Source organism: Epinephelus lanceolatus, chromosome 22 (genome assembly GCF_041903045.1).
Source record: "Epinephelus lanceolatus isolate andai-2023 chromosome 22, ASM4190304v1, whole genome shotgun sequence".
In the NCBI taxonomy this organism is placed as follows: Eukaryota; Metazoa; Chordata; class Actinopteri; order Perciformes; family Serranidae; genus Epinephelus; species Epinephelus lanceolatus.
Window position 1 is genome coordinate 1,617,516 of NC_135755.1, and position 17,397 is coordinate 1,634,912.

A 17,397-nucleotide genomic window follows, 5' to 3' on the forward strand; every position below is an offset into this window, starting at 1 on the left:
AGTAGGACTCTAACTTTTCTTTCTTCTCTGGTCTTGGACAAAGTTCGTGTCGTCATATGTTTGTGTGTGAGCGCTCTCATGTGCAGCACATACATGTTCTGTGTATACGGCGATGAAACCAGAATCATTTACACTTCTGTGATGCTTACATGAAGCAAAGCAGGGAACATTTCTCTTTGCTCGTTATATTAAACCTCAGCTGACAAGGATGATGATGGTGATGAAGATATCAGTAGACAGAATGAATTAGCTTGATTTTTCTGGCGTGCACTGTTGTCCAACAACCCAACACAAAACAGAAACACCAGACTCAGATGCTCAGATCATGAAATATATTCTGTTTAAATGTATTTGTCTGGAACCATTTGCCAGAAACATCAATTTCAAACAGAGTGGAGAAGCTTTGTACCAGATTCCCATCTGCAGTCCCTGGACAGGTGGACGCAAAACACACAAACAATGACGACAGATTGTGGACGCTGGCGAGAGCTCCAACAACATCCCAGAGGAGCAAATCTGTTTACAAAGGAAGTTTGCTGCTCTGTTAGAACTTCATTTAAATTGTTAATATCGGAAGCAAACTTTCCATGTGTGAGCTCACCTCTCGCTGTAGTTCACCACTGCTGCAAAGTTGTCTCAACTCAACAGACACACATTGTTCAAGTCCAGCAGCTTTGTAATCAGGTCTGCAGGGTCACACAGGTTGGGATTATGTAAATGAGCCATTGTTCACTCCAAAGCTCACCTCGCTGCTGCTCTCAACACCTACACTCCAACTAGCAGAACAGCAGCCAACCAAAGCGTGATGGTGCTGTCAGCAGTACAGCGAGGCCAGCAGAGTGGGCTCCATTTGCATGTGAAGCCTCATAGTAATGCTCTTTTTCCTGAGAGCAGCTGTATCAAAGGTGAAAATGATGTTTGTGTTTTACATTTCTGTCATTTAGAGGACGTCAGCGCGCAGAGAGTGAGCAGGTTTACAGTCCTGATGGTGGAGAGAGACAGATCAAACTGAAGACTTTATCCTCCATCACTTCAGTGTCAGCTTTAGCTGCTGTTAGACAAAATATTCACAGTAAACTTCACATTTCAGCACACAGTAGCTGGCTGATATTTTCCACCGAGAAATTACACCGAGAGAGATAATGGGAACATAAATGTGGTAAATAAAAGTTGGGTAAAAAAATAACAGGTAAATAAATATATGTAAAAGTAAAACCTCAGGCTGCACACCATTCCAGATACACTGCTTCCAATGTTTTTTCTATTTTGGCTACAAACTAACAACAGCTTATACTCCTGGCATGCTACTGCGAGTGTTTATGCTACATACACTGCTACATGTAGCTACATGCTAATGTAAAGGAAACATGTAATCCTGGTTGCTAGATCACATTCCTGCACGAGCATATCCAGTAGTGTCTCAAAAGTGTTATTGTTAAGTTTCTTTTTAAAGATTATTTTTGGGATTTCGAAGTCCCGGCTGCTGGAGCGAGGCATCGCCTCTGTACATGGGGGGCTGGCACTATCCACTAAGCTACCGACGCCCCATTATTGTTAAGTTTTGACGGGAGAATATTCCACTATACACAGTCAGTCTCCAGCTGCAAGTACATTGTTACATGTAGCTACATGCTAACATCAGGAAATGGGGCTTGCTGATGTTGTTAATTTCTTCCATATTTAAGATTGTATTCCTACACAAGCATGTCTAGTAGTGTCTCAGAAGTCTTATTGTTAAGTTTTAACAGGAGAAAATACCACTGTACACAGTCATTCTCCAGCTACAAGTACATTGCTACATGTAGCTACATGCTAATGTCAGGGAAACATGTACTCTTGGTTGCCAATATTTGTTCCCATATTAAAGATCATATTCCTGCTGGAACATGTCCGGTAGTGTCTCAAAATATACACAGTCAATCTCCAGCTGCAAGTACATTGCTACATGTAGCTACAAGCTAACGTCAGGAAGTGGGGCTTGCTGATGTTGTTAATTTCTCTCCAATATGGGATCATATTCCTGCTGGACCATGTCCGGTTGTGAATTTTGGTTTAGAAGGTGGTGAAGATGGTTATTTTTTCACAAAAGAAAGTACAGCTATACGCCTTTACAGTCATTGTTCGGCTTCAGGTACAGTGAGACATGTAGCTACATGCTAATGTCAGGTAAACATGTAGTCCTGATTGCTAACGTTAATTTCTCCACAATTTCTGCTCATAATCCTGCTCGAACACGTCCCGTCTTGTTTAGAAGCTTTTATTGGTGTTTTGTTAACAGGACAAAGTGCCGTTATACACAGTCATCCCCAAGCAGCAAGTTCACTGTTACATGTAGCTACATGCTAACATCAGGGAAACACGTAATCTTGGTTACCGATGTTTTTAATTTCATCCTGATTTCGGATCACATTCCAGCTGCGACAACTCCAGTTATGTGACAGAGCTTTTCCTTGTGATAATTCAGGGGAGAGAGTACCACTACACACAGTTGCTCTCTGGCTTCAAGTGCACTGCTACATGTAGCTACATGCTAACATGAGCGAAACATGTCATTTTGTTGCTATCAAATTTCATATCTTATTTCTGCTGAAACATTTACAGTTGTGTATAGAAACCTGGTGACTTTTTGACAAGACAAAGTAACACAATGTCATTCCCTGGCTGCAAGTACACTACTACATGTAGCTGCATGCTAACATCAGGGAAACACATAATTTGGTTGATGATGGTTTTTAATTTCTCCCTGATTTCGGATCATAACACTGCTGGAACAACTCTGGTTGTGAAAGATTATAGTTTAGAAGCTTTTATTGGTGATTTTTCAGGGTGGAAATTTCCACTACACTCTGTTTCAGTCATTCCCTTGCTGCAAATACACTGCTACATGTAGCTACATGCTAACATCAGGAAGAAATATGCTGTGTTTAAAAGCTTATATTGGTGATTTTTCATGGGAGAAAGTGCTGCTGTACAGTCACTCTCTGCTAGTACACTGCTACATGTAGCTATATGCTAACATCAAGGACACATGTCGTCTTTTGCTGGTGTTGTAAATTTCTCCCCGATTTTATCTCATATTCCTGATGGAACATGTGTGTTTGTGAAAATGTTGGTTTAGAAATTTTTATCAATGATTTTTTTCATGGTAAATATGGAAAGTTCCATTATCATCTGTTTCAGTCATTCCCTGACTGAATGGCTACATGAAGCTACATGCTAACATCAGGGAAAATGTAATCTTGGTTGCCAATGTTTTTAATTTCTCCCTGATTTTGGAACATTTTCCTGCTGGAAAATGCCGCTATTCTATGTTACAGTCATTCCCCTGCTGCAGTGATGGTGTAGACGGTGCTTAGTATGGAAGACCTGGAAACACTGACCACTCAGAGCAGACTAGGTTTTTTCGGGAGGGAGGGAGGCTCAAAGAGACGGGCACTAAAACAGAGCTTTTAGAGGTCAATACAAGTGTTCCAGCACAGTTTGTGGAAACAAAGTGTGAAAGCACGTGAACATGTTCGAGTAGAAACCCAAAATACCAGCATGAACCTGAAAATGACCACAGTAGGTCCCTTGAAAACCTTACGTGAGACACAGTAGCTATGAGACTTTAACGATAATATTAAACATTACCAGATCATAGGCACTGATTACCTCCCCACGTTAAGCCCCACCCACCTGTGGCGATCCAGGGCGATGACGTTGAGTGTCACAGTGGAAACGTGCACGGCGAGCCCCTGGGCGTAGGGCAGCAGGAAGCAGAGGGTGCTGCCGAACTTCCACTCTCCCTGCAGAGTGTAGACGAGGGTGAAGGGGAGGCACAGCGTGTTCACCAGCAGGTCGGCTGCACAAGGAGAAGAAAACAGGAAGTTCATTTACGTTACTGAAAATATCCTTCTGATATATTTAAACAAATGTGTTTAGTACTCTTGGATTCTGGATTTGATGATCTGTGGTGTTTGGTGAAGTCGATTTGCTGCTGTTTCCCATTAAATACAACATTTATGATACTTTTTATGATGAACTCTGAATATTGGTGTTTGGTAACAAACTGCTGACGCTGCCTCTACAAGAAGGAAGGAGGAGGAGGGAAAAACTTTTAATTACATCCTCTCTTTACCGCCACATCGACCTTTGTATCTCAGCCAAAAGAGAAAATGAATCATATCCCCAGGCCGTCTCCAAACTATGTTTCCATCAATCACACTTGCTGACCACCGTTTCCCTCATCAGTTCATAGTTCTCGTGAAACATCCTGTGACAAATCAATTATTCCTCAGGGAAGTTTGGTGCTTGAGCTTATCAGCTTAAAGCTGCAGCTCCATTAGTTGTCGATAGGAATAATTTCAGTCATTACACAAAATGACACAGCAAAACATTTTCAAAACATCAGTCTGCAAACTCAAACTTGTGCAGTATAATCCAAGTCTCATTTATCCAGTCGTGTGATCGGTACCTCACAAACACACGTATTTTTACCACAGTGTTACCATATAAAACAATGCTACCTACAAGTAGTGCACACTGAGCTAAAATAGCAGTCAGAATGAACACTGATACTTTTCCAGTCTGGACTGAGTGGAGTCCTGCAGGCTGAAGCTGTGAAGTCTGGGAGCGGAGCTAGCTGCTAACAGCCACCGCTGCAACTAACAAACTCCACAAATCCATTCAACAGCTCCACCATCCACAGTCAGACACACACGGCTGATTGTTTACTGCTGGATTACAGCTCACAACTCGCACCAGCCCAAACATCCTGGTGCAGACTATTTACTGGAGTTTACCAGCCCATCAGCGCTTCAATCTTGTGCCACTCATGTGACATTAGAAGATGGAGGCATGGCCGATTTTGGCTTTCTAGTTTAAAACATTTTTCTAATACATTCATAACATAATTTATCATCTTGTTCTGCTCTCTGTCTCATCTTGTAAACGAAAAGGAAACATAGACTTTGTCTTAGATTTTAGCATCCAGATCTATTTCTAGCTCGCCAACATCTCGTCTTCGTCATGGAAAAACATGGTTGGTTTTGTCTGAGTTTTGTACAAACTTATGGTTATGAAGTTGAAGTTGGTGTCATCAAAAGACGATTGCCGACATTTCATGGTTGATCGTGCAGATGTTGCTCAACAATATAAAACCGTGTCACCCGCATACAGATGAAATTTATAGGATTCAGAAAGGGGTAATGTATAATTTATGTAAATTTAAAACAATATCGCCCCTAACACTGAACCCTGTGGGACACTTTAGTAGTATTTAAAAAACTGGAATGAACATCACCCATCTTTTCACATTGTAGTCTATTAGAGAGGCAACTAAAAGAATCAAAACCATTTAAAGGAATATATAGGGACCATTCTGAGTGATTCACTCTCAGATACATATTTAGTTCACAGACATGAGAGTTGTATCAATCTTCACATCTACCTCTCAGAGAGAAAGCAAATAAACTGATAAATATCTGGTATTTTAAATTTCAAATATGAGTGCTACCAAATTCTGCTAATTCTCATCATCATTTTCAGATATTTTTTTAGCTCCATGCATAACTAGCACATTTTTAATTAAAGTGAATCTTTTAGTGTATTAAATGTGACTTGATAAACAGTCTGTTGATGCAGCACAGTCCCTTGAATGGAAGGATATTTTCAGGTTATTTTCTTTTTTTTGTGCACAATCCTGACAAAAAAAATTAAAATGTTCTCTCAAACTCTTTGCTTATAGTCAGAATCTTTCTAAAAGGGAACTCTTTGCAGTTCAGGATCAAAAAGTGAACAAGTTTAAACATTTCATTTGCTGTTTTTCAAGTTTTACTGTTGTGCTTTCAATCAATTCAGCCGGCTTTTAAGGGATTAACTCCCAAAATCCGCACCGCAAAATTGGCTCTTGAAAAACATGGAGGAATGAGGATTTATATTCTTGTACAACAGCAGCCCAAATCCTGCATCTCTCCCTGGGATACTTATTGTTTCCTGGATCACTGATAATTGAAAAGGCGTCAGGCTGAGTCTCTCTCAGCTGTTCGCGTGATGTTCAGGGCGGGAGGTAACTTTCTCGCTGCCTCTCTCCTGGTGACAGGCAGGAGGTGACGAACTGAAGGAGGAGGTGAAGGAGCGAGAGTGAGAGCAGGTTCACACATCTACATCTGAACATACGAGCTAATAAATGATCACCATATGAAACCATAGAAACTGTCGGAGGAATGTATCTGTAACCACCCACACGTCACAACAGAATGAATTACAGAATAATCTTACATAACCAGTTTATAATATAACCCCAGAGCTTTCTTTGTCTTTATCCACTAAAGCCACTGGTCCTTTATGCTCTTGCAGAATGAACCGTATTCATACTATAAGTCATTAATGATAAAGCAGCTGTAATGCTGAGCCATCTGAGAACACTTTAAACAACTGGTGAGAGTCTGATCCGTCTACAAAGAGAGAGACGCCATCTGCTCTGTACATGTGAGCGTCAACATCTGCTGCTGCCGAGCGTCAGTCAACATCAGGAGCTAAACATCTGTCACATTATTAGGTTAATCTTCCTCCTTCTCTGGGAGTTAAGAGTCCTGCAAGGTTTGAGTGCGCTGAAAATACTCCTGCCAACAATTTCATTTCAGTTATTTCAAATTTTGCTTGTTTCACATACATAAATGGGCGGCTGCGGCTCAGAGGCACAGCGGGTCGTCCACTAATCAGAAGATACTGAGCCCCAAGTTGCTCCCGATGGCTGATCCATTGGTGTGTGTGTGCTTGTGAGTGGTTACTGTATGGTAGCTTCAGCCACCAGTGTGTGAATGTGTGTGTGAATGGGTGAATGTGACACAGCGTAAAAAGTGCTCGAGTGTTCGGAAGACTAGAAAGGTGCTATAAATGTGCAGTCCATTACTATTTACCATGAATACAAAACAAAAGGGAATTAAAAAATATTAAAAAAAAAGTGCATGTGAGTGTGTGGTAGAAACCTGTACAGGCGTATATGAACACCAAACCCAGAAAACACTGAAATTGTAAAATACAAACAGTCAAAACTGTCAATACATCATCTGATTTATTTCAACAATCGTTTCCTGCATCTGATTCAGAACCACTGAGCTAATAAAAAGACAGTTTTTTGGACTTTGATTAATCAAGCTAGAAATAGAGTGACCCAGGAATATGTCCTAAAACCTTGAAATTTTTACCACCCCTGGTTCCCTTATCTCAAAGTCCTTGAGTTATCTGAATGCATTTTTGGTTAGATGCCTGAGATAAGCTCTGTGGTTGACTCAAACTTAAGAGACTTTCATGTTTTGTTATTTTAGGACATAAAGTATGTCATGAAGCTCATGAACTATGTGAAAATCTTTCGTCAACAACCTTTTTTCCATGACGAAAACAAGACGATGACAAGCAAACCATCGGGGCTGTTTTGGTTCAGAGGGAGCTGAGCCACAAGGCAAAGCTTTCGATTTGTCCATCTCCATCTCCATCCCAACCCTCACCTATGGTCATGAGCTCTGGGTAGTGACTGAAAGAACAAGATGGCAGATACAAGCGGCAGATACAAGGGGTCAGTTGAGGTGGTTCAACATCTGATCAGGATCCTCCAGAGGCGCCTCCTGAGATGTTCAAGGAATGTTCCGCTGGTAGGAGGCCTCAGGGCAGACCCAGAACATGCTGGAGGTATTATAGATCTCATCTGGCCTGGGATAAGTGGCTGAAAATGGACGGACGGACGGACGGACGGATGGACGGACAGCAAAGTAGTTCGGTCCTGTTTTTATCAACTTGGAATGGTCTCAAAAATCAGATCATTTCTATGATTCACTTACTTGAAGAAAGTTATCCATACTTTATTTTCTCCAGCGCTGCCTACCGTGTCCTAGTACCAGCTTATATCTGTGAACCTTTATGCTGCTGTGTACCTGTGTGCAATCTCAGATTGTTCAACAAAAATCTACTACAGTCTATCTACACTCCGTCGATCCAGACTTATAACTAAAGGAGGCTGTACTTTTTCTGTCAGGGTCCCATAACCCTGGAACAGTCTCTTATTTCAAATCTGCCATGCAAGCCCACTACTAAAAACTCATCTTCATAAAGTTGTGTTTGGATGGAAAAGTGGCCATCGATATGTTTGTAGTTGAACCTGCTGGTGTGACTGATCAGCTCTTGGTCAGTGTGGGAGAGGATGTTGGACAGCAGGTACAGCTGCATTAATCAAATCCTCTATCAGTCCTCCAGTGAGACATGACTGTGTGGTACAGGAGGGGCCCGGCGGAAACTGACCCAGTGTCCCCAAAAGGGGGACGGGCCAAGCCTGCGACCCTCTGAATCCGAATCAGTCTGATGTTGAATCTGTGATAAGGGCATTGTGCCAAAATGTGTTAGAGAAAAATTAAAGTTATGCAAGGTCTCTCTGTCCCCCCTCGTTCCTAAAGTTTGCCCTTTGCTACCTGTGACGCTTCAGGACAGAGACCGAGTAAAACACAGAGAGAGAGAGACAAGAACAGAAAATATGGAACTGAATGAAACTGAAAAATTGAAGACTGATAGATGAAAATGAGTTGTAGTTGTGTTTCCATTCAATTCTCAATCAAATTTAAGCAAACTTTTGAACCGTTGACAAAAAATAATTGCAAATTAGGCATGTTTCCATTGACTGGTTCAGAGCAAATAAATTAGGCGACACAAAGTTTGTTCAGAAGTTGACTGTATTGGCCTTGTTTTACACACGACTGTATTCAGCCGGTGAACAGAACAAGGAGAGGTTGAGAACTGTGACTGCCTACAAGAGAAACAGCAGTGGTATTGGCCATGTTTCATGCTGTCTGAAGACAAAGACCAGTTATGTCATTAGAATATCCAGGAAGACGCCAATGGCAGAAATTGAGCAGTCGTGAGTTAAATGTTTGCAACATCAGAATTTATTTGGCAAAGGTGTTTCCATCTTTAGTGCACCTCTTTTTCAAAAAAGGCACAATACCACCTCATATGAGGATAAAAAAAATCGCAAATGCTTCCGTTTCCACACAGCTACTCTGATACTGATCAAAAGTTCAAGTTCAAAAGCTTTTGTTTTTCTTTTGTCAATTTGCTATATGTGCAGGACATACAGAGAATCGGACTGCTGTTTCCCTCTCACCTAGTTGTAACGCCACACAATTTAAGAGCTAAAAAAAAGCTACATTGGAATAATAATAATGATAATAATAATAATACAATAAAAACCTGACCCAGACTCTGAAACTTAAGGCCCTGACACACCAAGCCGACGGTCGGCCGTTGACCAAAGTTGGGCCATCGGTGAGCGTCTGTCACCCTAGTTTTTGCGGTGTGTCCCGCACCGTTGGCGTCGGTGGCTTTTCAGCCGATTGAGCAATCGTTGAATCGGCGTCGGAGCTTGTCGGTGAGAGAGATCACTCTGATTGGCTGTTCAGGTTTTATTTCCTCGCCCCTGTAGCGAGTGAATCTGCCTGTAGTGAAACCGGGGCTAACCGGTGCTTCCTCCTCAGGCTCCACTTCACTCAGCTGCCCCACAGACCCGCTGCTTCTTCACACTTTAACCTGAATAACAAACCGGAGCTAGCTGGGAGCGGCTAGCGGAGCGTTAGCCGCAGCATGACCGGAGGGAAGCACAGCCAGTTAGCCTCCGCTAGTCTCTGAGCTAGCCCCGGCTCTCCGTTTGGATCCAACCGGAGCACCGAGCCCTGGTTTGTTATTCAGGTTAAAGTGGGAAGAAGCAGCGGGTTTATCGGGCAGCTGAGTGAAGTGGAGCCTGCGGAGGAAACACCGGGACCGTCTGGATGTAATAGTCCGTGTAGTGTGTTCAAATGCAACTGACACAGGGCGACGTGAGGCGACGTAGACGACGCAACAGTTGGCTTTCGTCACCGCTAGTTCTTTGTGTCCGCACCTGAAGAGCTCATGTGTCCCCTACGACTCTCCAACGGTTCCCACCCACACAGGGTTTATAGCCTGCAACAGTCGTACCAGTTACGATTACCATGACCTGAATGATTGAGAATCTTCACCAACAATAAAAACAATAAATACAATTAAAACTAAAACTAAGCAGTATGACTAAAAGACAAGACACTCTAAACTTATGTACAGTCAAGGTGATCAAGGTGCACCTTGATCAACAGCAGCAGATATGGAGTGGTGCAAATGGTAACAGTGAAGTAAAGCAGATCCAGATCCAGTGTCCCAACTCTCACATGACAAGAGGAATCCACACCTTGTAGCCTCGACCTACTGCAGTGAATCCACTCTACAGTCATATTCCCAACACTGGATGAAATCCCTGGATTATGTTTAATGCCAACATGACATTCCTCACGGCTGCAGGCACCTTCATGGACTTCTAAGCATCTCTTCATGCTCTCATCTTCCTGCAAGCTGCTGCTGCTGCCAGAGGTGAACAAAGAGGCGATCTGCCACTGTTGTTGTGTTTCCACTTGTAATGCAGCTTGTACTGTTTCATTCAGCGTCATGTTCTTTAATTGGCTCGCACAGTGATGTCACACGATCATCTGTGTCGTGTAATAATGAGGCGACTGCTCATATTAAGACAGAAAGACAAACAGAGACCGAAGGAAATAATGTAAGAGCGAGCTGAGGAGCCTGGGGGCGAGGGAGTGGAGTGCTCGCTCCTCGCTGGTCCAGCTCGCTGTTTGTTTATCACAAGCTGTCTGCTCTCCTTTTGTATCGGTGGGGAATTGAACCGACAACTTTTTGGCTGCCGTCTACCTTCTACCTTCCTGCACATTTCACATCACATCAGTCACAGAGTCTTTCTGTCCTCTGGTCTTTGTCTAAGTTTTGTTACTCCGCTCAGCGTCGCCTGGCTGCTCATTTCAGTCAACTGGAGCTTCAACAGCAGCAGAGTCACGCTCACAAAACACCAAATATCAAAGGAAACTGCTTATTAAATGTTATATATGTGCATAGTTTGAGTTACGTGCTCTTTAGAAATACCCTTTAATTAAAGAAAACATGAGGAAAGGACATGGATGATGGATAGAAGAGTATGTGACACCTCAGATTATTAGATTTCAGGCATTTGAACCTCTTTGCCAAGCTCTCTCTTTTCTCTACGTGTCTATTTCTGACATGTTTCTGTTTAAAACCAAACACCATGACTGTCTTCAAAGGGAGATTGTGCGTAAGTGTGCGTCATTACTCCCGTTTGTACAGTTAAACATGTCGAGACCACAAAGACACGCTGAAGACACAGAGGTCCTGGTGAGAGATCATGGAGGCAGTGAAGTGCAGCTGGACAGAGGATGTAACAGCAGCCTCAGGTAGAGACACTCTGGGCCCTGTTTCAACAATATGCAGCACTTCATCTAAAGCGCATGTCTCAAGTGCATTAAGAGTGTATCCTACTCCTCTTTTGCAAGTTAAACAGCACAAAATCTGAGCGCAAAGGGGGTGCTGGTGTGCTTTGGGCCTAACATAGATTTAACTGATCAGTGTCATCTCCCATTCCCTTTAAAACCCAGGTGTGCTGGGAGCTGCTGAGAGCGTCGTAGCATAAACAAGACTTCAAATAAGAGCGGCTCAGACAAAGAGTTGGACATTTGAGGGTCTTTTAATCTCGAGAGAAAGCCACGCTATGGATGCATCCTGACAAGTTATAGTGTCTGACAAACAAGCAGCATCAGTTCACACATATGTGACACTGCTACAAGTCTTCCCATACACACACATTCAGAGGGGCTTCCCGTCACTTAAACTGCTGTTTCCTGTTATTGCTATCCTGTTGTAATGCAGTAAGAGCAGTGATGTCACTGCAGCAAATATCATTAACTCCCTCACTAACTAAAAAAGGCAATAGAAGTTAAATTGCTTTGCATCTTTTATGTCTTTGGGGCAATAATAATAAAAATTAATGTTTACTTTTCATGGTTATTTTAAAACAGCGAGACAAAATCCAAACTAGAAATCATATAATCATATACTGTAATAATGATTGTAATATGTTAGTATATTAACATATGTCAATTTGTGACCACGGAATCAGTAGTTTTACCAAAACCAGCGTTATTTCCACCTATTAATTCTAGATATTTACCATGACATTCTGTAAAATGTGAACATAGCAGAGAGCAGAGCAGAGCTGCTGTCTGAAGCTTAAAGTTTAGTTGTGTTTGCTCTGTCAAGTGTAGCACAACAGTTTTTAGTTTTGATATTTGCTGCAGTGGCATTCTGTAAAATGTGAACATAGCAGAGAGCAGAGCAGAGCTGCTGTCTGACTCCACATTAAGGCAGACTCCTTAAGGCTTATTTCAGAAGCTAAACGTTTAGTTCTGTTTCCTCTGTCAGATTAGATTAGACTTTATCATCCTAGAGGGATATTTGACTTCACAGTCTGTTCAAAACAAACAAAACATAAGAGACAATACACAGAATCTCCAGACCAAACCTCACGGCACCAACAACACAACAGCAAGGCAGTTTGTTCAATGCCGCAATGGCTAAGTGGACAAAACTCGTGCTAAAGCAAACCTTCCCCTATTTTAAAGTTCTATATCGCCAAGTTATGTTCCTTTTTTGTCTTCTCCAGATTTCTGCCTTCTTCAGCTTTAGATGATAACGGGCAGTCTTGAGAAAAACTAGAACAGCAAACTATTATATAAAAACTGTAAAGAAAGAAAAGTGACACACAGTAAAGTATCAGCTCACACACAGAGCGTTTGTTTTCCTTTAATAGATCGAGGCCGAACTAAAATGTCCGTGCAGACTTTGTTACATTTGTTGTTAGAATTGTATTTGTCACTTTCTCTGAGTTATTCAAACTGTACATGTAAAGAAAAGCTTTCATAGGAAATTATTTTCACAAATAGTTTTTCTCTCAGTTGCGCTTAGCGCCTGGCTTCCATTTGATTCCTCTTCACTTTAAATGTTCTGTTCCTCTTCATGTCTCTGTGCTTAGTTTCTCTCATGAATACATTAAAGCGAAGCGTTTGTCTCTAAAGGAGCAGGTTGTTATTTTCTGCTACACATTTCATTCCCACTTAGTCTCTGTTCTCCAACGCACCGCAGCAGCAACTTTTCTAACCTTTAATGTAACTATGAAAGATTGGCAGCAGCACTCTGATTCACATTATGTGTCTCTTACGCTTCATTTCATGCAGCTATTTTCTCTCTCTGGCTCACAGCTTGGTCTCTTGTGTTGCTATACTGTATTATAAGATGTTCTGCCACTTTGCTTTAGAACACGAGCGTTTGGCTTCTGCAGATGAGACTGAGCAGCAAACACAGTGAAGACAATGAAGAGACTTCAAAGAGACGACTGCTTGTTTCTTGCCAGGCGGGTGAGGGCAGTGAGAGAAGCTAAACTTTTAATGGAGTCTGTGGCATCTGTCCACACAGTATTTATATGTCTTTATAAACCACATCTCTATGCTCCTTGTTAAATGCTACAAACCAAAAACAGCTGTACTTCACGCTGCTTTTAGCCTCTTATCTGTCGTCTGAGTATCTGACTGATAGCAGGTGGTGCGCTCAGCCAAGTCATCCAACCCCGCTGTGTTTATTTTGTAGAGCTCATAATGGATGCATATGAGCTGAGTTTCTCATTTAGGAAAAAGAGGGGGTGGTGGATGGTGTGACACGTTGGCAAGATGGCCGCCAGGCAGCAGACGGCAGCAGACCACTGCTCAAGACGAACAAACAACAAGAACGACGTGTGGACATTTCCAGCCTTGTTCTTGGCGACGAAATTGGATAATTTTTTACATTACCAGCCATTTTTGTTGCAACAATACTGGGGATTTTTAATGACATGTTGGGACATTTCTAGCTGTGTTTGTTGCTATAAAACCAGATACTTTTTTAACGGCACATTGTGACATTTTCAGTTGTGCTTGTTCTTAACAAAACCGGGTATTTTTTTTTTATCATGTTGGTACATTTACAGCCACGTTTGTTGCAATGAATCATCAAAGTATTTTTCACAACATGTTGGGACATTTCTGGTCAGTTCAATTCAGGACGGACAGACGTGGTTGTGTTTGTTGTGGCAATACCAGGCATTTTTTTAATGCCACATCAGGACATTTCTCCTTGTGTTTGTTGTGACTGCAGGTATATTTTCAACGACATGTTGGGACATTTCCAGCCGTGTTTGTTGAGACAAAGTCTGGTATTTTTGGATGACACATTTTTAAGGACCTTAAACCAAACAATGATCTTTTTACATTTGACTCTTAAAATATGACACGTACAAATTTAACATATCACTGGTTTGTTTAAATGTGAGATGCCAACATTTATTCTGGCAACTGGGTCGGAAAAAAAAACAAACGCATGTAATCACAAAGTTTTGGAGGTATTTTGTGTTTTTTAGGCTAGCAGTTTCTCTCTGCTTTTAGCCTAATTAATTGTAACCACAATGTCTCTCTGATCTTAACCATGAGAGCATTTCCATGTGCAGATATCGTAGAAGGCGAAGAATGTCCAGATGCAATTAATTTAACAGAAACTTTAGCAGAGCTCTCAGGATTTCATTTCCAAGACTTGTTCAACTTAAAAGACGAAAAGAAGTGAGTGTTTTTCCAGGACACAGGCAGTCACTGTGTGTGTGTGTGTGTGTGTGTGTGTGTGTGTATTTATTAATGACAGCCAGCGGTTAAGTTTTACTTTGCATCCAATTTTCTTTACACTTTTCAGAACAACCAACACTCCAGGCTATATAATGATGTTAGTGCACATCACACACTGCTAAACACACACTCATGCACTTAAACACACACACACACACACACAAAATCAAAGAAGCTCCACTTTTCACTCGATCATATTATTTATTTCTTCTACGTTATGAACTTATTTGGTTTTATATTTGGTATTTGATTGAATAAAAGTTACCGACACACTGAACTTATCCCTCCCTGCTGTTGTGGGTTATTACACTGCTCCTGTTACAGTGGATTACATGTAGATTGGATGATTTTAGGAGTGGAATATCAGAGTTATATGAGTACTGGAGTAGTTCAGGTCAGTGGTTCCCATCCTGGTGGTGTGGACCTCAATAATCTGTGTGAATCTCAGGGTTTGCAGAAGATAGGTTTCTGCTACATAAATGGTAAATGGACCTTTGTAGTCTTCCGACCACTCCAAGGGCTTGCATCACCTGTGTCTCGGCCAAAAAGTTGCACATGAACACACCGCAAAGACAGCGGCAGTTATCACATCAATAACACAATCAGAGCATATTTACCGTGCGGTAATGAATACCAACACAAACCATCAGGAAACATTTCTGCTAAAGAGCTCAGTGGATTAAAAAAATAATCTGACCATATGGAACAAGTTTGTTTCGGTCTCACTCCCTCTGGACTTCAACACTTTGTTTACTTTCCTCACTTCTGTTTCTCTTCTCGTGCGCAGAGCTCAACTGACTGAGTGATTTCATGCACCGACAGTTTCCACCATCGCTGATTCAACAAGCTAAATTGGCCTAAATAAAGCCAACATGGGCTGACGACGTCAGAGTGGTGTGTCAGGGCCTTCACACCACATGTCACATTCATCCATTCACACACTGGTGACCGAGGCTAACACCTGCCACCTGCTGATCTTCCAATCAGTGGACAACCTGTTCTTCCTCCTGAGCCACTCACACACAAGTATGTTCACGTTTCTAATGTTTGGTCTCTTCAGGCGTCTAAGAATTATTCACATGACTGACAAACTAAAGAAGTTTTACTGGAGACTGTAACAATAACAGACGTAGATTCTGTGACGTCACCCACTGGTTTCAAGTTTGGCATTTCAGCTGTCAGCCGTTGTTTTTGGAGCCAGAGGTGACCATATTTGGGCGAGAGGGTGGGGCTGTGGAGGAGCCTAAATAAAACGTGGTGAGTTATATAAAAATTCAACGGATATACAACTGACATAAATAGTGACAATAGCTAGCCTGGAAATCCAGACTCAGATCTAGAAAGATTTTGAGTCTTGCACTCACTGATACACCCTTCCTACCCAAAGCGAAGGCTTCTAGGGCAGTCTTCTGTTCCTCTCTCAAGGAGAGAGATAAGTGTAGTTGGCTTAGTGTTTCTTCCAAAGCTAAACTGAATGGACGCGGTCCTTCGGCAGCTGCCATCTTGGCTGTTTACTTTTAGACTCCTACGACGCAGCGCTGTCCTCATCATGTTACACCCGCCCAGAGCCCGCCTCTGTCAGACAGACTGATCTGATTGGTTCGATGGTGATTCAGCGGGCTCTGCTCGTCGGGGCCAGATCCCCGTGCAGTGCAAATTCGAATTTGCTAGGGGCGGGGCATCTGGATGTCCAGGTTAGAAATTAGCTATAGTGTCCAAAACCTTTTTTTTTTTTTTTTTTGTACCAGGCAAGGTAAGGGCCATGTTAAAGAAAAAAATTATATTAGATTTTGAGAATAAAATTGTAATATTATGAGTAGGAGCTTGTAAATGAACGAGAAAAAAGTCAGAATATCACGAGCCTAAACTTGTAATTTCACGAGGATAAAAGTTAAAATATTACAGGATTAAACTCGTAATTGTTTGAGAAATAAAAAAGTTGAAATATTACGAGATTAAACTCATAATTTTAGGAGAAAAAAGTCACAGATTAGGAACAGAAAGTCAAGTCACATGGTATAAAAGAGTAATGTAAGTTTTAGCAGTGTCAAAGGAATATAATGTGTTACCAACAAGATTCCACGTGATAATTAGGGTCCGGGCAGCTAAGCTGCCAGGACACTATTGTAATCCTAGGTATTCTTCTTCTTCTTCTTCTTCTTCTTTCTTCTTCCGAGGAAATCATACTTCCCATGGGTGAAAACTCACCAAACTTTGCACAAAGGTCCAGTCTCATGCCAGATATCCTCAGCTGTAAACTCAAGTCAATAGTCCTGATGGTGGCGCTACAGCAAGCGTCTAAAGTTCAAAACTTTGAAAATTCATAACAAATCAACCATACGTGCTACAACTTCACAACTTTCATCAAACTGTAGCCCCAATACGGAAGAAACTTTTGTACATTTAAACCTATTAAAAATTATGAAGTTCATCACTCTGTTTTTTTCAAAAACTGTAAAACATCTTAAACCTATCTCCTCCCACAATTTTTGCTCAATTGACACCAAACTTGCTACAGATCATCTTCAGACTGTCCTACACAAACTATGTTTCGCAGATTTTTGATTTATCAAAAATTGAGCCTACAGTGCATCAAAATGTTTGACTGTAAATGGTACTGTAAACATATACATGCAAATTCTTGCTAAATAAATCTTCAATGTTCATGAAAAAAAAGACAAAATTCTAGAGTCATGGTAGATGATGTTTGGAAAATATCAGAATTTTATCTCAAAAACTGAATTTTTGACAGCATTTTGAATTTTGCTCTAATGTGAACAATTGGAGTCAATGTAAAAAT

The 17,397-nt window shown here is 41.5% G+C and overlaps 1 protein-coding gene across 6 annotated transcripts in view; it reads right to left on the reverse strand.

Moving 5' to 3' along the window:
• npy2rl (neuropeptide Y receptor Y2, like) overlaps nt 1-17,397 on the reverse strand; it is a 174,967-nt gene that overhangs the window by 8,247 nt on the left and 149,323 nt on the right. For all 6 annotated transcript variants that reach the window (XM_078164179.1, XM_078164178.1, XM_033609785.2 and 3 more), the window contains one exon: nt 3,676-3,841. In XM_078164179.1, coding sequence (XP_078020305.1) covers nt 3,676-3,841 — 166 coding nt within the window. The remainder of the gene's footprint in view (nt 1-3,675; nt 3,842-17,397) is intronic.